The sequence below is a fragment of the Callorhinus ursinus genome, unplaced genomic scaffold (genome assembly GCF_003265705.2).
Source record: "Callorhinus ursinus isolate GAN/ISIS: 27379988/994484 unplaced genomic scaffold, GSC_fseal_2.0 scaffold19, whole genome shotgun sequence".
NCBI lineage: Eukaryota > Metazoa > Chordata > Mammalia > Carnivora > Otariidae > Callorhinus > Callorhinus ursinus.
In genome coordinates, this window is record NW_027397081.1 from 15351875 (window position 1) to 15374067 (window position 22193).

The 22193-nt window shown below is 60.0% G+C and overlaps 1 protein-coding gene across 5 annotated transcripts in view; it reads right to left on the minus strand.

Annotated features, from left to right (window-relative positions):
- Positions 1-21024, minus strand: part of BCL9L (BCL9 like) — a 27967-nt gene extending 6943 nt beyond the window's left edge. The window contains exons 1-7 of one of the 5 annotated variants that reach the window (XM_025894020.2): positions 20294-21024; positions 13873-13930; positions 5382-5483; positions 3743-4128; positions 2948-3067; positions 285-495; positions 35-119 (exon numbers count right to left, since the gene is read on the minus strand). In XM_025894020.2, coding sequence (XP_025749805.1) covers positions 35-119; positions 285-495; positions 2948-3067; positions 3743-4128; positions 5382-5407 — 828 coding nt within the window. In that variant the 5' untranslated portion in view covers positions 5408-5483; positions 13873-13930; positions 20294-21024. Of the gene's footprint in view, positions 1-34; positions 120-284; positions 496-2947; positions 3068-3742; positions 4129-5381; positions 5484-6403; positions 7587-13872; positions 13931-20293 lie in introns of those variants that run through there. The other 4 variants (XM_073903832.1, XM_073903834.1, XM_073903833.1 and 1 more) reach the window with 4 other exon arrangements.
- Between the last annotated feature and the right edge of the window lie 1169 nt (positions 21025-22193).

Genomic DNA, 22193 nt, shown 5'->3' on the forward strand with positions numbered 1-22193 from the left:
GAGGCGCCGTAGCCAGGCTGGGCGCCACACTCACCTGGTCCAGCTTGGCCCGGGGCACGTTCTGCTGGTGGTAGGCGAGGATGGAGTCAGCCCGGCCCTGCAGCACAGCCTCGGCAGCCCTGCGCAGAAGGGGCAGGCACCAACAGCTCAGGAAGGAGGGCAGGAGGGAGCCCTTGCCCTCACCCGACCCAACCCAACTGAACCCTGGCTCCCTGCAGACGGAACACTCAGGACTCCAGGCTGAGGGGTGCCGGGTAAACGGAGGCCCGTCCTGAGGCACTTACGTGTTGGCCAGGTGGGTGGTGAAGACATACACGTACTGTGAGGGAGGCTTTCCGGGGACACCCCCACCCCCGCCCCCAGGGGCGTCGGGCCGGAGGCCCGGCGGCGGCCCATGGGGGGGTCCTGGAGCGCTGCTCTCGCTGAGGGGCAGTTGGGCGGCTTGGCCAGGACCCAGCTGTGGGGCCGCCATGGCTGGGTCTGCTACATTACAGTCTGCACGGGAGAGGAGAGAAACCCAGTAAGCGGCCCAGATTCAGAAAGGAGAGCCAGCTGGCGCTCCCCACCGCCCCATTCCAGAGATGCCCAGAGATAGACAGGCTCAGGCCGGCCGGGCGATCTGTTGTCACATTCTGGTCGTACGTGCCTGGTGTCCACACTTACTTGCCCTAGACCCGTCTTCGACCCGGACAGAAATTGTGGGGACCCTAGGGAGATGCAGGGGAGGGGAAATGTGACCCTTACAAACAGGCTCCCCTGTACCTGACATCCCGAAGGACACTTATAGATGTGATTCCATCTGACCACAATATCCCTGGGAGGAAGATGTCCTATACGCTGCTTTAGAGAGGAGGAAACAACTTTGGAGGGGTGACATTTCTCACGCACGGTGACACAGCCTGTCAGTGCCAAGCCGGGGTTTGAACTCAGGCAGGGACTCCAAAGCCCTGCTTTGAGCCCACGCACTATGGGGTGTGTGTGTGTGTGTGTGTGTGTGTGTGTGTGTGTGTGTGTACCTGCAAACGCTCTGACCAAGTGAGGGGAGAAAGCCAAGAGGCTGCACAGATTGATGAGTCAAACGATGAATAGTTTTGTATTCTAGCTCACCGCTAACGGATTCTGTGCCCTTATGAACAAGACAGCTCATCGCTTTAAGCCTCCGTTGCTTCATCTATAAAATGGAAACACTAACTCCCTGCTCTGCACAGTGGGGCATGTCAAAGAAATCTATTTTTACAGCAACTTCAGAACTATGTCGCCAACGAAAAAAGTCCTTAGAAAACAGAGTTAGAGAAGGCTGGTATAGTGGGTGCCCTCCCAGGGTAGACTGACCACCCTGAGCACTGAGTGAAGTTTGTTCCATGGTCAAAAAGTGGATTCTAAGTCCGAGCCTCAAAAAGATCTACGTGTGGTCATTAACGGGACTAGGTAAGTCAGCGGACCCATTCTATGCCAAGATAAACAAATTTTACAAAAAATAACAGAGCCAAAAGCTTGGGGGCCGAGGGGGCCTGAGAGCTGGCCTCCGTGTGTGAGGGCTGTCCTGGGAAGAGGAAGGTGCATACTCCGCACACAGAGCTAGGACTCCCAGGTACAAGTTAGGGGAAGGAGACAGGCTTTATTCGGATAAGGAACTTTCTAGTACAATAACAATAATAAAAACTAACAGTGTTCTAAGTGTTATGTGTATGGATTCATTTACTCCTCACACCAACCCTGCGCTCAAATCCATTTCTATAGATGAAACTGGGACCCTTTCCCAAATTCACACAAATAATAAATGAGAGATCCAGGGGTCTGACTGCAGAGTCTGTGCTATGAGCCACTACATCGGACTGCCCCAGTGGCAAGTGCCTAGCATGGTCTGACTGCAGAGTCTGTGCTATGAGCCACAACATCGGACTGCCCCAGACTAAGAACTCTTCGAGAACATAATGGCAAGTACAATTGAAAGAGTAGCAATGGATGCCTTAGTGCTGGGGACGGGATGTTAGCACCTTCTCCTTCGTATTTCCCTGTTTCTGCCAACGTTTCTACATCCCGGCAGTCTAATGTTGTAAAAGCGAACTAGGGTGGTGGGGGGCTGTGCGTCCTGGGAGGCAGTGACCACCCCCATCTAACACTGATGGGTTCAGTGAGGCTCATGGACCACCAGTCCCCTGGGGGGGGCACCTGGGACCAGAGGACCTTTAAAGTCCCAGCCCGCATGCCCCACCTCCAGGGACATGGTCCGCTCCTCCCACAAACATCTGCTCAGTCGGCTTCCTTCTCTGGCTAGTTCAGTGTGCCCTGAGTCGTCTCTCCCCTCCAAGAGATGTGAGCTTTGAGGGAAATCACCAGTAAATGTGTGTGGGCTTCCTAAGGGCAGGAGAGTGTCGGGTTCCCCCCAACACCTGAGCAAGGCCCAAATACACTCTGCTCAATAAAAGAATGAGAGGAGTGGGCATGCACCCACACCCACTCTTCATCCTGGTGACGCACGCTAGGCACTTGCCAGGAGTCGATCAGAGGTTGGGGAAGGGGGCCAGAGACACAGCCAGGCTTAGCCAGACTTTGCGAGGCTGAGCCCACAGTCTGGTTCCCAGGGATGCAGGACCCTCACCACCCTGCCTCCACTGACCAGTAGGTGGCAGCAGAGGCCAAGAATTCATGGGAGGAGGTGTAGGAGGTGTAGGCGGTGTGGCCAGGAGGGGCCACCCCACACCACCTCTGTCCCTCGGAAGAGGGGGCCACTGAGCACCTGGAAGGCAGGGGCTAAGCTGTCGCGGCGCAGGGAGGGACAGAGCGACAGGTGAGACAGGAAAGAAGTAGACTGGGCTCCTCACCCCTGCTCCTCGCTCAGACTCAGCCCTCTAAAGCCCTAAGTGAGGAGAGGGAGGCTCCCCCAGGGCAGCCATCCCCTGGGGGTACCATGGGCCACAAGATCCTGGCATCAATGGGCACTCACTGTGGGTGGCCCCGATGGGCTTGTCGTCCTCCTCGCTGTCGGGTCCTGAGCACCATTCGTCCCCACTGTACGGCTGCTTCCGCTCCAGCACACACCGCCGCTTACTCCGGGGTGCCACCTCTGCCCAGGCAGGACAGAGCGGGCAGGGGTCAGAGTGGGTGCCCAGAGGCCCTGTGCTCCTACAGCCAGGGTCTCCACGGGCCCATTCCCTCAGATGCCCTACCCCAAGAGGGCACTGCCCAGGCCACGGCGGGCACTTTGCCAGCCCTTGGCCCCCACCACACCATTTGTTTCTGATTTCTCTCTCCAGTCCCGCTGTCTCCCTTCCCCCACCCAGCACCAAGCACAGCATAATCCCCAACCACAACTGGTTCTAATTAGGGCTGGGGGGGGTGGGGTGAGGGAGGGGAAGCCACTGCTACCCTTCCAGGCCCCAGAGCCTGCTCAAAGGCTCCCACCAGCTGGGATACCAGGAGGTTCCTAGGAGGTGTGTGGGTCTGCTCCTCACCCCAGAGCACCTCCCTCTCCCCCTCTGGAGAGGAATAAGGCTGACCGGAAGCCCCATCACGCTGTGTGGCCCCTCCGTGGGTGGCCCCTAAGGATGAGAAGTCCCTGCCCTGGCCACCCCCACTTCTGAGAGAATGACCAAGTCCGTGGGTATAATGGGGGTAAGAGAAAGGTGACCCTGCACAAATGCTGGAGAGGAGCAAGGGACAGAGATTAGGCAAAGGGGGCAGCAAGCTTGGGCCTTGGACTGGAACATGTCGGGGTCTTGGGGATCAGGAAATGGGGTACCTTTGGCCTCTGAATCCAGGGATGGGGTCCCAGCCTCTCGCTGCTCTCCAGAGTCCACAGACACGCTCCGCTCCCTCTTCACCTTGCCCTTGAGTGAGCTGAAAGGGGGCACCCCTGTCTGGGGGTTCTTCAGACTTGAGTTGCTGGGTGAGATCTGGTTGGCCTTGGCCCCATGGCTCCCCGCCCCCACGCCCTTCGGGCCCAGGTTGCAGGTGGGTCCTTGGTTCACATTCTGGTGCTGGGACTGGGCCCCGCCATTCCCTGTCTTGCCATGATTGGTCAACTTATTTTCTGGGTGCATTGGCTTGGCTGGGGCTGGGGGGCAGTGGCCGCGCGGGGACAGCGGCGGGCTCCCTGGAGCTTCTCTCCTCCTGGGGTGGGGTAACCTGGGACAAGGTGGGAGAAACATGAAAGGTTAATCTTGCTAGAGGCCTAGCATGCCTGCATTTTAACTGCCCCCATCCTGCCTCACTTAATGGTAGTGGAGGTGGGGGCCAAGGAGCATCTTAAGACTACCAGCTATTCCCTATCTCCCTCAGACAAGGGCCGATGCCTTCCTCCACTTTGGGGAGTGAAGATAGGGCAACGCTCTCCACCGCTCAGACCCCACGATTCAGGTGGAAACCAGGTCCTTGGGTGGCAGAATCCATGCCCACCCCCACCCCCACCATCCATCAGACTGCACGCCTCCAGGCCAACTCCCCTCCACTAGCACCTGACCAACACTTGAACCACCTCTCTTTTAGGGTTTGCTGTCTCCAGTCTCCTTCCAAGGTCCTAATCCTCAACTTTCATGTGCCCAACACCAGCAGGTAAGGGGCACAGGACCTGAGGGTCACTGCTCATGCCCCAGCCCCATTCCCCTGGGGACGTGCGGACAAGCACACTGGAGAGTGGTACCCACTGGTCCAGACGGCTCCTCAGAGCAGGAGGGGAAAGCCTGAAGGGGTCCACCGGCAGGCCTGGCAGGCAGGCAGCAGCAGGAGGAAAGGGGGAGGGGAGCGGTGTGTGGAGCCGACTAGAGTGAAGCTGGAAGCCAAGGATTCCTGCAGCCTAGGCTGCGGGCCCTTTAAGCTCCAGCCCGCTCCCCCCACCGCCTCCCCCTCCCCGGAGACCTATTAATAGCCGCTGGAAAGATCACATCACGGGAGAGGATATTTATCCCCCCTCATTCCACACCAGCTCAGATTTATTTCAGCTCTGCTGTCCTGCGGCTGCCGCCTGGCCCTGTCTGCCGGCTTCTCCTGGGGAAGGGGAGGGAGGCAGGCACCGCCCCTCCCTCTGGCTCCCACCCCCAGCTAGACTGAGGCCAGAGGGCGCCATTGGACCCGACAGTGGGGTGGGCGGGGGTCTGCTCAAACGGTTTTCTAGGAGGCAAGGGCTGGAAGGGACTAGACCAGCAGGCATAGCTGATTGCCAGTGCCCTCTGTCCCCTGGGCCCAGGCATTAAGGCTGTGGGCTCCTGCCTCAGGGCAGGCCTTCCCATTCTGACCCCCCTTTAGCCCACCGGTGGCCTTGGAAGCCAAGTGCCCATACGGCTCACTCTCCAAGCCAGCACAGCTCAGCCCCATGATCACTGGGCCCTTCCCTTCCCCGCACTCCACACACACGCTTCCCGCCCTCCACGACACCCACACACCTTGTCTTGTTAGCCAGGATCCTCATGGCTCCCACACACAGTGGGGCTACGGCCCCTGTGCGTGCCCAGGGCCCAGCCAGGTACTCGGTACTGGAGCACGGACTGCAGCAACAAGCCCCAAAGAGAAAACTTGTGACTTGGGGAGGGGGTGTAAGACGGGGAGGGGAGAAGGGAGGACCCAACAGCCCTGGGACTAGGGAGCTGGACAGGGTAAGGTGGGAATGGAAAGGGAGGACTACTAGGTGGGGTCTCTAGCCTAGAGGCCGATTGTATCCCCATCCCTCCCGTACCTTACCCTCAGGGAGCTTGCAGTCTCTAGCAGGCCCACGCCCCCCCCCCCCCCCCCCCGGGCCGCAGAGGCAGATATCACTAAAAGGATAGGTTGCAAAGGCGCCCGCGTGGGGCGGCCGTCAGGTCTGCTCTGGCCCCCCGGGGGACTCCCGCTCCCAGGCACGCCCCTCACCCCGGGTGGGGAACTCCTCACGCCCCGCCCCCCGGGCGCCCCCCGGCGCGGAGGCGGCCGGGGTAGGGGCAATGCCCCGCCCCGCCCCCAGCTCGAGGCCTAGCCCGTGCCCATTCCAGCAGGCCCGGGCGGGCAGCGAGAGGCCTGGCGGGGCCCCGGGGCTGCAGCTGGGCTCTTCTGGAGACCAGTAACGCTGGCTCAGATTCCTTCCCCGACCGCAAGAATGCAGGAGCCTCCCCTCCCCCCCGCCCCTGCACCCCACCCCGCCCCCTTCGGCAGAGCCCGAGCGGAGAGGCAGAGCGAGCGAGGGAGCCAGCGAGCGAGCGAGGGAGCGGGAGACGGACAGGACTGCAGCGTGCCTCGCCGGGCCCCGCACGCGCCGCACGGACAGACACCCGGCCAAGTGCGGCGAGGGGCGGGGCGCGGGCGGCGGCGGCGAGCGGAGGTTCGGCCTAGCGCTGGGCGCCGCCTGGCAGGGGCTCCAAGACCCACAAGCACCCGAACTCTGACTCACACACACAGCTCACACGTGGACGGGGAGACAAAGACACGCACGGACCCCAGGAAACTAGAGGCGCGCTCACGCCGACCCGCGGAGGTGTGCTGGAGGGCGAGGGAGGCGCTGGCCCAAGCAGGAACACGGAATCAGCCTGGGGCCCCCGCAGACGCCCAGGCTGCCCGACGGCAGAGAGGGAGCGCGCCGACTCATTGAGCGGATGAAAAGACTGAGGCCCGGCCACAAGGGAACCGGAGAAAGTTGAGCCTGGTAGTGACAAAGGAACACGCGCGCGCAGAAACACACACGCGGGGCCGTAGATACACCAACAGACTCACACAAACACAGAAGCCTCACCCAACCGCCCCCTGCCCTGCCCTCCCCCGCCCCCCCCATCGGGGTGGGGGGAGGGGAGGAGACTTGGGCCCAGCCTCGCCCTCGTGATCGGCCCAGCCAGACACGGGTGCGCACTCTTGCCGCTCCCAGCAGGGCTGCTGGAGGCTGGGCTGGACCTGGAGGCGAGCCCCCCACCCCCTTTCCGACCCTGTGGAAGTCTAACCCTAAGTTAACCTCAGGCCCATTGGCCTTCCCTGCTCTGGTTCTGCCTCTGAGAAGAGAGGCTCCTCAGGGGAAGGTTCCAAAGTCCAGGGCCCAGCTGGGAAGCCTCCCTCGGCCAGCCCCCATCTCCTGCAACAGGTTAGAGCAGAAGCAGTTCAGAGCTGGGCTGGAGAGGGACCTGGGCTTAGGGACAGGCCTGTGGTTGACGCGTCTCACTCAAGCTCTCACCTTCACCACTGCGCGGGTCCTCAAAACTACCTACCACCTAAAGGGGCAGTATTATTATCCCCATTTCACCAGGAAGAAACTGAGGTGTGGGAAAAGGAAGCGACGTGCCCCTGGGTCATGTGACCATTCCTGGGGTGTTTCTCCGCACTGCAGTGTCTCTCATCTGAGCCTGCACCAGAGAGGTGGGCTTCCAGCTACTGGGCCCGCCCCCGGTGGGGCAGAGGGGCAGGGCAAGGGGCACCCACTACCTCCTGTGTTCACAGCTTCAAATCTTGGGACCTGTAATAATTTGGAATGGGGCTGTTAGGAAATTAGTCCTCTCCGGTGTCCCCAGTCTGACCAGGGCTCCTCCCCAGAAGAATCTTGGAGTGGCCCTCCCCTCTCCGACTCCACCCCCTCGCTCCCACCAGGCCGCAGGGCGAGCTGAGTCAAGCACAGATGAGTCAGGACTTTCCCATCTCACACCTCCCCCCTACCCCTCAGGAGTTTGCCCCCGCTCCCAAAGACCCCTCCTCCTCTACACATTCAGGGCACGCCCCCCCCAAGACACCTGGAGGGCCTGGGGAGCCTGGGGATGGGGGGTGGCTAATTCCTGGTGGGTGCAGTTTTTCACCAGTGAGTGAAGGGGGCTTCCCAGCACCCAAGCAGGAGCCCCTGGGATGAGTGAAAGGAAAGGCATGGGACTCTGGGCACATTGCTGGGGCTCCCTCTTAGAGAGTAGGGTGGGGAGTGGTGACTTGTGCTCACAAAAAGGCTTCGAGAGTCACCTGAGCAAACGGTCAGGAGTACAGGCCAGGAGGCTGTTGAGACAAAGAGCCTGAGATCAGCTGCTTCCCCATGGTCTTCCCTGGGGGGTTGGGGGGAGCCGGTGGACCTGACCTCGGTGGGGGCAGGGAGATCAGGAAGGCTTCCACGGATGCCTTCAAAGGATGCGCAACAGAGAGCTGCCACGGGTAGAACGGGCATTCACACACCAGTGGCAACCCGCCTATTTCCAGCTGCCCCCGCCCCGGGAGCCCCTGCCTGGTTCACCAGCTGGCCCACCGGCTTCATTCCCTAGCTCAAAACCACTCAGGAGAGGCAGCGAGAAAATGGTTTGGAGGCTCCATGCTCCCCAGTACAGTGGGCAGACACCTCTAGAGAGGAAATGGGCTGCGAGGGCCCTCCTGGAGCCACGGGGGTGGGATTATTGTCCCCTGGCTCAAGGAGATGCAGCTCCCAAGACAATAAGGGCGGGGTCCCTTTTCTCCTGGGTGTCAGGACTCGGTCCCTCGAAGCTCTCCTCTACCACCCAGGTCACTTCCTCTTCCTGAGGTGGTGACTCAGCCCAGTGGGGAGGTCAAGGATTCATAGCCCAGCAGGAAATCTGCTCAAGAACCAAGGTGTTGCTCTGGGACCCTCTACGTGGGGACTCACAGGCTCAGAGGGCTTCTCCTCGCCCTGGTTCCTAGCAGCTCTCCCCACTTCCCCCCACCCCACCTCTTGCCAGAGGAGACCATGCAAATCAACAATCTTGTCTGGTTGACAAACCACCCCACCCCACCTGCAGCCCCAGGGTGATGCCAGGCAATCCCAGTCCTGCAGTTATGTGGGGACTCCTAGTCCCAGACTACTCTAGTCTGGGGTGTCTGAACAAGGTGCTTCTGGGGAGAAGGGGGGTTCTGCCCATTCTGGTGCCCACTGTCCCCTCTGGAGTCTGCAAGACAAGTGACATGGCCTAGACAAGCTTGAAGTCACCTCACTTGGCTCCCTCAGCCAGTGCCAATGTGGCCAGGCCTTGGGACGCAGTCATGCCTTGGCAGTGGGGTGCCCCCAAAGGCTGCTGCCCAATCCCTGGCTGCTCCCTCCCTCCGGGGGGGGGGAGGGGGAAGGGAGGGTGGGGGGCACAAGGAAACAAGACAGGGCAGGAAGCCCAGGCAGGCGGCGGGCACTCTGGGCCAGGCACAAACAGCCAACACAGGAAACCACAGCCCACCCCCGCCCACCCCACCCGCCCAAAGCTCTGGGAGAGAGGAGCTGCCAAGAGCCTGGTACCCCCAACCAGGGCAAGGGCCCAGGGTTAGCCCGGGGCAAGGCAAGAGCCAGAAGTTCTTTTCAGTCCTCTCTCTGCCCCAGACCCTACCTGGGGAGGGGGAGAGGAAGCCAGGCTGGCAGGGACGGCACTGCCTCTTTAAATCCACCGAAATCCTGAGCTAGGCCCAACCCAGCTCTGGTTTCACAGGAAGGAAAGGCGCTCAGGAGCCAGTAGGGCAGGCGGTGGCTGGAATTAGCCCCACCGGCCCAAATATATCTGGTCTCCGCCTGCCACCCCACTGGCACTTCCTGCCCCCTGGCACCTGCACCACGGTGGGGGGTGGGAGAGGGTCTAGGAGGGAGACCCCAGTCTCTGGAGTGGTCCTGTCGCCAGGTACACGTGGGCGGAAGGTGACTTCCCAAAGCCTGGAGTCCCCGCAGGGAGGAATGGGCAGGGTGGCTCCCTGTGGGCCCTCACCTGGCCTGTCCTCCAAGGGGTTAATCTGGCCCCTGTTTGGGGGGGGTGGGTAGGGGTGGCCTAGGAACCTCCTCCAAACTGCCTGGCGGCCGGGAACAATGGGGCCATTGTGGGAGGACTGGAGTTGGGCAGACTGCTGGCACAGCCAGCCAGCGCACCACGGGGCGGGACCTCACCCAACGCCCGGCGCGCTCCCCCAGGTACCACCAGCGGCAGACACATCCTCCCAGCCCCCTCACCTCGCCTGCCCGGCCCAAACCCCTGGCACCGGCAGCACCTGGAGGGCCCTCCAGCTCTGCCCACGTTGACACGCAGGCGGCCATGACCCTGCAGGAAGCAGGAGCCTGTGGGCCAGGACCGGGTGGGGGTGGGGACTGAGAGACAGGATGTGTGCCTGTGATCCTCCCGCAGGGAAGACAGGAAGGCCGAACGGGGTTTCTGGTGTCAGTCCTGGCACCCTCAGGCAAGAAGGGCTTAGGGGATTGTGAGACCAGGGACAGGCAGGGTCCCCTGCCCCCAGGCCTCCTTTCCCACACTCATTCCAGAAACCTGCTCCCCGAGGAGATCCTGCCCCAGCAGCCTCACCTCCTGGGGTTGGGACATGGGCAGTGCAATGAGGGCTGGGTTCACAGTCAGGCAGACAAGGTGCCAATCATATCCCGCCCTGTCTGAGCTAGGGGACTTGTCCCTCTGAGGCTGTTTCCTCATCTCCAAAGTGAGGGTAAATGTACAGGGTGAGATACTCAGTGAAACCATCTAACAGAATGCCTATGACATTCTCAGCCCTCAAGAAACCACCTCTGGCCATGATGATCTGGCCCCCAGATTTGTGGGCACTTGGGAAATATAGGTGGGCATTTGTCCTTGGAGTATCCAAGGGAATGAGGCCCATGGACATCATATAAGGGGTACCGAGTACAAAGACTTCTGTCCTCCTGGAAGAGGCCAGCTCCCTCAGCTAGCTCTCCCCTGGGCATCACTAACTTTACTGACATACACTTGAACCCAGAGGTGAACCCAGAAAGCTGGGTTCCATTCTCTTAGCTTTAGGTGTGTGTCTCAAAACCTCAGGAGGCAAGTGAAAGGGGGTTTCCCGTCAACAGTGGCCCACGTTCCCCCAGCCAGGCAGCCCTCTCCCCGCCTGACCCCTTGGCAGATTCCTGCAGGGTTTGGGCTGGAGGAAGCTGGAGCCTACTTTCCTGCCATGCACGTTCTTAAAGAGGGAAGGGTCTGAGAGGGCAAGACGAGCGAGTGGCGCAGGAAGTTCTAGAAAGCAGGGGTCCGGGGAGAAGGCCTATCCTCTTCTGAACTGGAGAGGGCTGTCCCTCTCAGGGTGTCTCCACAAGCCCCAAAAGGGTTAACAAGGCCCTAAAAATAACCTGGCTCCCAGCAGGACCCCCCAGCCATCTGTTCCCATTTTCTCCTGTTCACATTGGAACATCTGAAACCAGCCCCAGAGCCCCAGCCCGATCCCAAAAATAGCCCCAGCCTGCCCAAGGAACAGGCCCCAGGGGCCGGGCCTGGGCGACATGGCCAGCACAGCAGTGAGGCATGGCCCAGGCCAACCCTAGCCCTCACTTTCAGGCCCACAAAAGGGAAGTGTCCTCTCTGGTTCCAGAAGGAGAGGATGCATAGAGCCAGGGGCTCCAGCCCACCCATCTTGGTACCAGGCCAGAGAAGGTACCTGCCAGCCAAGCCCAGGTCTCAGACACAGGAGCCCTGGGATCCCAGACACTTCTGCCACATCTTATAATCCACTTTCCCCTGAGATTTGGATACTCACTCCCCAGAAGATCCAAACCACCTGTCTGCAGAGCTCCCCTAGTTGTGGGCACCCCATCCCTGCTGTCCACTCCTGGGCTCCTCATCCAGAGGTTCCCAAGCCTCAGCTCCTATATTATCCCATCCCCCATGCCAGGACCTTCAGGAGCCCTGCTCACCGGTGTCCCTCGGCACTCACCCTGCCCCAGGGGCACACAGGGCTGAAGCAGAACTCTTTCCAGCACTGCCCACACTTACCATGCCACCCACAAAAAGAGTCCTCTGGCTACTGTGGATGCTGATATGACCCCACCCCTCCTCTGGGCTTCAGGATGCCTCCTCCCTGCCCGTTTGTGTGCGGCAGGTGCCAGGCATGCCCATCTGGGCTTCTATACATATCACAGGTCTGGGCACTGCTCTGCCACACTTGGGGAAAATGCCCAGGCAGAGGGTACAGGGAATCCAGGGGACCCTGGACCCTGGGGCAACCCTAACAGCTGCCATCCATGTCACAGCTCCACACTGCCACTGTTCTTCCCAAGGAAGGTCCCTGACCCCTTAGGCCAGGAAGGAGAGGAGGCAGCCAGTTAAGCCATTTAAGGACAGAATGTTGCGTTCAGCCTGGTGAAAGAACAGAGCAGCAGGGATGGAATGGTGGGAGGGGTGCTAAAGTTGATCTGAGCCAGCAGCCTGGGGGAGGGAGAGCTCAGCCTGAGAAGTGCGGGCAGACAGGGAGGGACATGTCCTAAGTCCCCCAGGCCCCTCTCTGGGCCTATGGCTATTTGGTGAACCTGCAACCAAGATGTCAGCTGGCTCCAACAGTGGGGAGACTGAGGCAGTGGGAAAGTGAGTCCGGAAGGGTCTTAGAGTCTAGGAGTCTGAGGTACTGGGAAGGCTGTCCCCACCCCCCAGCCCCAGCCCTCCACCGCCATCGGTTCTTCCCTGCCAAAGCCCCCCGGGGAGTGGTGGTAGGAGTCCCGGCAGAAAGTGATGGCTAGGGGCAAAGAGGAGGCTCTCTCCCTGGTATTGAGCATTTATTCCATCACATCAGGCTGTCCTGCATGCTACACACGCATGATCTAATTTAATCCTCACAATAGCTTCTACACGAAAGTACTTTTATGATCCCCCACTTTAAGGGAAGTTAAGTAACTTGCCTAAATTACACAGTCCAGAATGAGAAGAACCGGGATTTGAACCCAGACATGCCAGCAATTGGGTTCTTAACCAGTTTGTGAGACCAGTTCACCCTGAATCAGCCCTCTGTGCTCTGACGAGAGAATAGGTGCCCCTCACTCATTCCACATACACTCCCTCCACGGCCAATGTGCCCCAGGTCCTGGCTAGAGGCCAGAGTTCCTGCCCAGGGAAGAGATCAAAGAGAGGGCACCACCCCCCACCCCCTCAGCACAGGTGCCCTGAGAGCAAAGTTCTGGGGGGGGGGCAGTCCTACCCACCCCCAATCCGCTATGTCCTCGCCCATCCTGGTCCCTAATTGTCGGAAGGGAGCCAGGCAAGTTACCATGACAACAACACAGGGCCCCTGCTGAGAGAGACGGTGGGGGGGGGCCTGGAGAGGAGTCTGCCGCCCCTCTCCCTCCCCAGGTGGGGGTCAAAGGTCAGGTGGGACTCACTAGTGAAGGTGGAGTCCAACCCCTGCCCCCACACCTGCTCAGCCACACCTGTCACTGCTCCCCACTTTTTTCATTGCCTGAGTTGGAAGCAGGACGACTTCCTCCCCGTCCCTGAGGGGTAGTGGCCTCCGGCCAGGGAAGGAGAGTGGGGGGATTAGAAGCCCCTCCCTCCGGAGGACGGTCTAAGAGACGTGCCTCCTCCCAGTTCTCAGCCTTCGGCAGCTTTCCCTAGTCAGCCCAGGAGCCTACAGGCTTGTTTGTTGTGAATTCAGGGAGTTGTTGCTAAGTAAGGAAGGAGGGGAGGGAGGGAAGGAGGGGGGTGGCAGGAGGGAGAGGGAGAGAGGGACAGAGGGACAGAGAGAGAGAGAGAGAGAGAGAGAGAGAGAGAGAGTGTGTGTGTGTGTGTGTGTGTGTGTGTGTGTGTGTGTGTGTGTCTAAGGCCAGGGCAGAAACCACATTACAGTGGCTGGTAGCCACCCTGGCTTTGACTCAGCCGGCGGAGGCCAAAGCCAGGACAGAGCGGGGGCAAGTACTTGGGATGACCAGGAAACCGTACCTTGCCCTCCAGGGGTGATTGGGCAGGAGCTCCCCACCTCCCAGCCGGGAAAGATTCCAGCTCAGAAAAGGCCTGGGACTTTCACTGGAGTGGCGCTTTAACCCTTCCTGCCCCACCCCCACCCCCAGGTTGCAGGTTGTAAGGCGGTTAGCTCCCCTCCTCCGGGGGCAGGAGAATGAAAGGAGAAGTGGGGGCAGAAAGCCAGGGGGAGGGCGCCCCAGACAAAAAGCCAAGCAGGAGACTGGCAGACAAGAGAGTGGTGAGGCGGCTGCGGAGGGCACACGCAAGCACGGGGAGCTCTCACCTCGGGAGTACTGTGTGACGGGCTCAGGCTCAAGGGTGTGGTCTGGGAAGGGGGCTCCCTGTGGAGAGAGGGTCACAGCTAGAAGCCCCAAGCCAGCAATCTAGGCCCCTGCTCCTCCCATAACCCCAGCCCCGCCCCCAACATGTACACCACATAAACGTGTACACACACACACGCACGCACACAGAGCCTGCAGCTCCAGGAAGTCTCTGAGCTACTCGGACACCACCCCCCCCAAACACACACTCCAGGACTTCTGTGGATTGGCTGGGAGCCAGGCCTGACCCAGCTGCTGCACCACACTGCTCCCCCTCCCTACCCTGGAAGCAGGAAAGGAGAAGGCACTGGAAGATGCCTGAGAGAGACAGGGGCGGGGCCAATGACTCCCATGACCTGGCCTGAGGTCCTGGGGGAAAGGATAGATGGGGAGACCAGAGGACCCTGGCTTTCAGTGCCAGCCAGCCCCAGGATTATCCTAGGTCAGAGAAAAGAATGGTGCCTCTCCCGTGTCCCTGTGTGGTCCCTTTGGCTACACCCCTTGTCCCCTGAAGACACAGAGTCCCCACCGGCCTGGCTGGGAGGGCCTGGGGTGAGAGGATCTGGCTTAGCAGTTCAGTAGGACGGGGGGCTGGGTGAAGCTCCCACAGGCAGGCAGGAGGGAGGCTGGTGGCTGGGCTCAGTTTGTACTGGGGGTCAAAGGGGAGTTCTTTTCCGAAGAATTCTGGGAGAGACGCCAACTAGAGCAAGCTGCTAACCACCCCTCCCTCTCTCTCGCTGCACTGGGGGCAGGGGGGTGTCCCTGCCAACCAGACTTAACCCTGTGCAGCCTGTGTTGCTCCTGGGCCCAGGATGGGGGAGTTGGGTAGGAGACCTCCAGCTGGGCTCAACTTCCAGTTCAAGGGGGCAGGTGCAGGGTGTCTTCTGCCAGAATGAAGCTGGTTCCACATAGCCCCATCTGGTAGCGCCCTGCCCTACCGCCACCTGGGTGACTTTTCTAGGCTCATCTCCTGAAGGTGTCTGCAGTGACGTGTGTGTGCGTGTCTCAGAGACAGAGATTGAGAAACAAACTGAAAATTCCTTGCCAAAGCCCTCCCCTTGCTGGGTCACTGAGCACTGTACCAACCTGTGCCTCTAGCCCTCCCTTCCTCCCACTGGGACCAGAGGCCACGGGGGTGGGGGGAAGGGACAGCTTATCCTCTGCCTATCTCCTGCTGCTGTCTCCACAGGCCCTGGACTCCTACAAACAGCCCCTGCCCGGGCCCTCTTCTTCTTCTTCACTGATCTGACCCAAGTGCTTCTAGAGGAAAGCATTCAATTAGAGCCTGAGACCCCAGGATGGGAAACTGAGTCATAGTGAGATTATCAGGGGTCCCAGTGCCCAAATCCCGTGCTAACATAACTCTGCTATCACCACCCTTGCTTTGGCAACAAACAAACAAAAAACAAAAACGCCCCCCCCCAGCATCCTCCCCCACTGCAGAACACTGTCTAACTACAGAATGAAATTAAACATGAAGGACTTCCCAGGATCCAGGCTACCATGGCAGCTGGCCCCACCCCAAATGCCTCATATTTCTGGGGTGGAACATCACCCCCTTAGGATTCCAGCGCCCTCTGTCTTCTGTGAAGACTGGAAATATGAATGTCTTGTCTTGTTTTGCTGTCTGCCCCTAGCTAGAGAAGTCAACTTTCCTGAATCTTAAATTAGCCGCCAAGCTCCCAGGTCTGATGTGGCTGGCCTGTTCCTCATCCCCAGTGAAGCAAATGACTGGGGTGGAGGGTTAACTCCCTTTCCTAGCCCTTCCTTTATGGCACTAGCCTATCTATGGTCAGCCACCACTGTATCATGAGGTCAAGAAGAGGGTGCTGGGTGTCTGTGAGAGGCAGAGGAAGAGAGCCCAGCCCAGGGGGGACAGTTTATCCCAAAGTCTCCCCCTCCACCACTTTCTCTCCAAGGACCATGAAACTGCCAGAAGCCTTGGCCCCATTCCAGGAAACCTCCCTATCAAGGGACAGAGGACTCCATGTCCCAGGTTGCTGTAGGGAGACCTGTGGCTACACACACCAGACATACTCAAAGGGAGGAGGAGAGAAGCAGAGCACACACGTACACACACACACACACACACGCACATAAACTCATCAAAGAGACACAACCCCAGGCATACACACTCCTCAGAGACATTCCCTGGGACGTGCAACTGAGACACAGACATGATTCCCAAAGATACACATCCAAGATATCTATCTCCTAAAAATAACCCCAAACTCCCTAAGAATGCCTCAAGACCCATAGCGGCTGCCACACTCCCAGAGAATGAGGAGAGCTCCAGAATCAGAAAAGACATGGGCCAGTCATACAGAAGTGCTGACAGACAGAAGATACACCCACACTGGGATACACACACACACACTGGCTCGCACACACGCACGTACACACACACACACACACACAGTAGTATGCACGTGGCTGAGTGCTAGCACTCACACACACACACACACACACACACACACACACACACAGACCCTGGCAATGCACAGCGTGAGGTCAGATTAGAGGACTAAGTTCTGGGCTAGTGGGAAGGAGGGGAGTCAGAGGGGGTGGAGAAGTAAGTACTCAGGGATTTCAAAACAATCTTGGTTTCGAAATGCTGGAAATGCTGGATTCAGGGCCATTCCCAGTTGAGGCTGGGGGTGGAGAGTAAGGGGGAGGGGAAGACAGGCCAGCACAGGGCCACCAGCCCTTTGGAGGAGCGGGTGGGACAGAGGGAATCCCAGCCCCCCAGGGAGGGGAGCCTAGAAGAGACACCAAGGTTAGGAGGGGCAGGAGGTCCAGGGCCAAGCAGGAAGGGCCTGGGGTGGAAAGGAGGCAAAGAAGGAGAGGACTCCGCTTTGGCCACTGAATGAAAAAGAAAGAAGGCAGGGGAGGCCGCCCTTCCCCTCGGGAGAGGAAGAGGGAAGCTGCCTGGGCCCGCTTCCCCCATATTCCCCCATATGTGGGCGGTGGTCAACACCTTCTCCCCTACAGAGTAGCACCCTGGCTCCCCTTCTCCGCCAGCTAGCAGAGCCCCAAGATGGGCCCCAAACTAAGGGGTCTGAGGGGGTGGGGGGACAGCAAGGGCCCGCAGTGCTCAGAGATCCTCCGTGGGACCCAGGACTCCCCATACTCAGAGCAAGGTGGGAGACAGCTCCCTGGGCACCAGCGGCTTCCCTCTTCTTCACGGGGAGGGGGGCCTTTGGGGAGACTGAGGCAGTACAACATACCCCCACACCCAAGAAGTCACCCCTCCCCTCCCGGGGCAGCAGAATGCCCTTACTGCCCCTCCCCCAACCTCCAGGGACAGTCTAGGCAGTTCTCTCCCAGGGAGGGGAGGGGAGGTCAGGCCAGGCTGGGGGTGGGGCTCTGGAGGCCTGGCCCTGGCACCCAGCGGAGGAAATTCCAGGCTGTAACTCCAGGCTGCCTTTAGGGCCGCCCATCCAAGCGACATGCAGCACCTCAAGAGCGCTAGTATGGGGGCCTTCTCCACCTAGTCCTTCAGCTCCTAGCCTCGGGCTACCCAGCCCTCCACCTGGCCCCAGCCCCGCTCTGGTAGTTAAGAGGACAAGACCTGAGGAAACTTAGCACTCTCTGGATGAGCCTCTACCAGACCCATCCTGGCCCCTTGGCCACCCAGAGCCTCCTTTTCCCAGATCCCTGGGGGTAGCCCCTCCAGTGTGGCTATGGTGGGCAGCTGCCAGGGCTGGCAGGCAGGGGCACAGATGCCAAGCTGCAGCAGCGAGGCGCTCAACAGGTTGAGCCAGTCCCTGGAACAGCCAGCCCCACCCCAGGGAGAGCGGGCCTGGCAGAGGCTCCCTGCCCGCGGCACCCAGCCTGTACCCGCTTGGCTCCCACGGCTGCCCACTTTCCCACGCTGCCATCCCCCTCTGCTCCCTCCCCCCAGGTCAGCACCCGGGCAGTGCCCAGGGCTCCTGGCACAAGGAAGGGATGCCATTTCCCCATCACCCCTGGGTACCCAGGCTCTCGGGGGTGCCTCATCACCAGCAACCAAGGAGCCCCAGGAAGAATAAACATGGCATCAGGACAAGAACCCCAAAGTGCCCCCCACCTCCTTGCAGGCTTTTCTGGGAAGTCCTGGGAAGCCTGGACACTCAGACACCCTGGCTCCCCGCAGATGCCCCATCCTCTGGGCACTGGGGCAGAAGTTCAGCCTGTGGCGCCAGAGCCAGTGTGGCGGTGCCCCCAGCTCCGGTCTTAGACTCCCTGGAGGAGGGGCTGCAGAGCTGGGCGAGTGCTGGCTCCTTCCACTCTTACCAGAGCGGCTGCTACCTGCAACCCTGGTCCTTTTCTTCCACCCCACTCCTGGGCTACACGGAGCGCCATCCCAGCCACTCCCCCACAGGCCGGCATCCCCCCTTTGCAGGCATCTCCTTTAATCTAAAGCAGGTGCCAGGCATTCCAGCCCTTGCTGAGTCGACACTGCCACCCACTAGGTCTCTGCCCAGAAGGCTACTGCCCTGCATGTTCAGGGAAGCTGAGTCTCCAGCCCAGGGCTTCTGCTTAAGCCAGGTACCCAGAAGCTGGGGGGCAGGAACTACCCAGACAGAGGCATGGGTGCCTGGCACAGGTTCAATAAGCAAGTTCACTAGGCCCCACATTATCACTGTTGTTCTAGTCCCAGATTTCTGTGGACCACCAATCCTTCTCCAGGACTCTGTAATCTCTTCCCGCCTTGACCCTCAAGCCCAGTAATTAGAGATTCATTTTGAACCTCCACATGGACCTCCAGAACCCATCTCCAGCCATGGGGCCCCTGCTATCCCAAGCACAGGAGTTACCCTGGATGGAAGATTATAGGTATTCTACCCCTAACCGGTGCCCTTTCAAACATTAAACCCCCCCCCCCCCCCCCCCCCCCCAATCAGAGGCAATACAGGTAAGCAGAGAACCTCTAGAGGGAGGTGGCTAGAACCTGGCCTTCCAGGCCTGGTTCTCCAATGCCAAGGAGCCTGATCACCTAGGGGAGGCAGCACCTTCCTTCTCTACCAGATTTCCCTTACCCCTCACCTTCCTGGCCCATTCTCACTGCATCCTGAGGCTTCTAGCACCAGGCGCCTCACAGATGATACCAGAAAGACAGGGCCTGATCATGCTCTTCCCCTGGGGCCATGAAATCCTGACCCAGAGAAGGCAAGACTGTGCTAGGGAGCAGCAGATAAGCCCGGCCCCACAGAAGTGGCTGCTCTCCGGAGAGGCTGAGGAGTGGGGAGAGCAAGAGGAGTGGAAGCCCACCCACCCTGGAGGTCATACTCGGAGAGCTGCCCAGAGGCATCAGTGGGATTCCAGCAGATACAGTGTGAAGACAGCTTTCCTAAGTAAAACAGGAAACCGAGGCCAAAGATCAAGTGGGCCCCGAGCCCCTATCCCAAGGCTCAGTCACATGCCCAGCTCACCTCTCCCAGAGCAACACTTTTCCTCCCTGCAGCAGAGCCCCCCCCACACACACACAGACACACACCCCAAGCAGCAGACAGCCTCAAGGAGGCGGGAGGAGGGGTGTCAGAAAAACCCGGAAGGAAGGAGGCTGGACAGACAGACAGAAGCAGATCCTGGCTTCACTGCTCCAGAGAGACACCCTCCAGACTCCCAGACTGTGAGGGACACTCCTTCTCAGCAACCCAGAGGGAGAAGGGGAGAGTAGACTTCAGTGTCTCCTGAAACCAAATTCCAGCAGCCCAGGAACAGGACATACTCCAGACAAGCAAGAAGGCTTAAGTCTCACTTCTCTTCCTCATATTCCTCCTCCAGGAGCTCCCCCGGACCGAGGCAGGGGGAGCCTCCCCTTAGCAGTGCAGGGACACCTCCAAGGAACTGTGTGACTGCCCCACCCCCCAGCCAAGCCCACACCACTGAGAATCCTTGGCCGGGGAGACTCCTCCAGGCACAGCCCCTCCTGCTCCTAGGCACTGCTTGGGGGCAGAGGGTAACCCCAGCAATCCCCAATCCTAATGCACCTCCTTCTGGAGGCTCCCATTAGCCAGGGGAGGAGTGCTGGGGTGCTGAGACCCAAGAGGTTGGTGAGCCTGGGAGGGGGACTACATCTCCCAGAAGCCCCCAGGGCAGGGTTGCTGCTCCAGCTGGCCCAAGGCCGGCCTTGTTCTCTGCGCTAGGGTGGCAGGGTCCCCTGGCTGCCCCTAAGCCCTCCCCCCTGAGCTCTGGGGCTGCCAACCTGACTGGGGGCCCAAGAGTAGCCACCACTAACCCTGGGGGCGTCCCCCACCCTTTAAACAGCCTGGGGGTGCGTGCCAGAGGGCAACAGACAATCAGACTGTGTTCCCCCTCCCCAGTTCAAACTGGATCACCCTCCTCGAGCCTCTGCCTGCCTGGCATGACTTTCGCCCTCGGCCCCAGCCCACCCCTCACCTCGCGCGGGTCGGGGGTCCTCACGCCAGGCCGGAGCTGGACGCCATGACCAGGTCAGGGTCGGTGACTGGATTGGGGTCCTCCGGCTTGCCAGTTGGAGGTGCGGAGGGGGGCGGGCAGGCGGTGATCTTTTGATCCTGGACGCCTTGATCTCAATACCAGCCCGGCCCGGGAGAGGGTATCCGGGGGTCGCTGGGCGCCTAGGTTCCTGCCTCCCAACCGCCGAGCATGGTCGTGGGCGCCGGACAGAGGCGGGAGAGCGTGCACACCCGCCCGGCCCGGGGCTCGGGGCTGGGGTCTCGGCCCCGAACCTCACGGCTCCGGCTCCTGCTCCTCCTCCCTTCCTTCCTTCCTTGCTTCCTTCCTTCCTTCCTCCCTTCCTTCGCCTCCTCCTTTCACTTTCCCCGAGGCCCGCGGGGACGGCGGGCGCGGGGCGGGGAGGGGGCTGTCTGGGCGCTTATTGTTGGTCGGACGCCGAGGGTCCGGGTCGCAGCCCCCGGGCGGCGCGGCGCCGGGGGACCCAGGCGTGCGGGCGTCCGGCCGGCTGGCTCCGGGCGGCGGCAGTGGTGCAGCGGCCCCGGGTCCGGGGCATGTCCGGCCACTGGCTCCGCCGCGCGCCGCCGCCTCCCCGGGCTCCCCTGCGCTGCCGGAGCCTCGCGCGCCCCTCCACTCGGCTCCTCTCCCCAGCCTGAATAAGCATCGGGGCTCTCTGGCTGCCTCCTTCTGCCTTCATACCAGAGCCCGGAGAGGCCCCTGTCAAAATAAGAGCTCCCCCATCTCGCTCGCCTCCTCGCCCAACCCGGCTCCCCCAGCCTCCCAGTGGTCTGACTCGGTAAGGCGCCCGGCCGGCTAGCGGGAGGCAGGTTGGCCCGGGGGGCGGGGAGGGGGCTTCTACCCTGTTCTCCTCCCCATTCCTGAGGACTGGGGAAGAGACGCGCCAACAACATCCCAGGCTAGAGAGAGGTTTCACAAACCTACCCTCCAGCCTACACTGATTGGAAGGGGTGGGAGTTGCCTGGACTCCCCTCAGCCCCCAACACACACACACACACACACACACACACACACACACACACACACACTGGGTCCCCTTTTCACTGTACCCACCCACATTCATTATGCGCTGAGCATCTCTTTATTCATCTGTCTTTTCTAGTAGACCATGAGGTCCTTGAGGGCATAGACTGAATTTTTTTCATCTCAGTACCTAGCACAAAGTGGATGCTAAGAAAATGTGGAAGTAAAATCTTTGTATTCTCAAAAGAACTCCTAATCTCAAAGTGCTGCACACACACACACCCAAGACCCTATAAGGGGATACGTGCAATGAAGAAGAAATTGTAAAGCACTTTTTAAAAGCATTTCACAAATGTTATTTCAATGTTTACCACAAACCTGTGAGAAAGAGGTTATGGCCCCATTACAGTGGCGAGGAAACTGAGCCTGGCAGCAGTTAAGGACCTCCTTGGGGTTATACAGCTAGAAAGTGGTAAGCCCGGGAGAAGAACTTGGGACTCCTTATCCCAGGACACTTTTCCTATATCCTACTGCTCCCAGTGAAAATTGAAACCAACAAGTAGCAAGACTGCTTTGGAAATGAAGAAGACTAACAAGCCTGTTTGCTCCTGATATTCGGTTCCACAGCCCTCTCCGCTGCCCCTCCTGGGTCCCCAGAGAGCCCTAGTCCTTATAGACCACACTCTCTTCTGACTACCTATTACGTCTATGCCACCCACTAGAGTACCTACTTACATGTTTTGTTTCGTGTATATATGTTTGGTTGCCCCAAAAGATTCTTGAGGGCCCAGACTATGCTTCCTATGCCTCTATATTCCCCACAGCACTCAAGTGCTGGGTTCATAGTAGATCTTCCATGAATACTCACTTGCGGAGGGGGGGG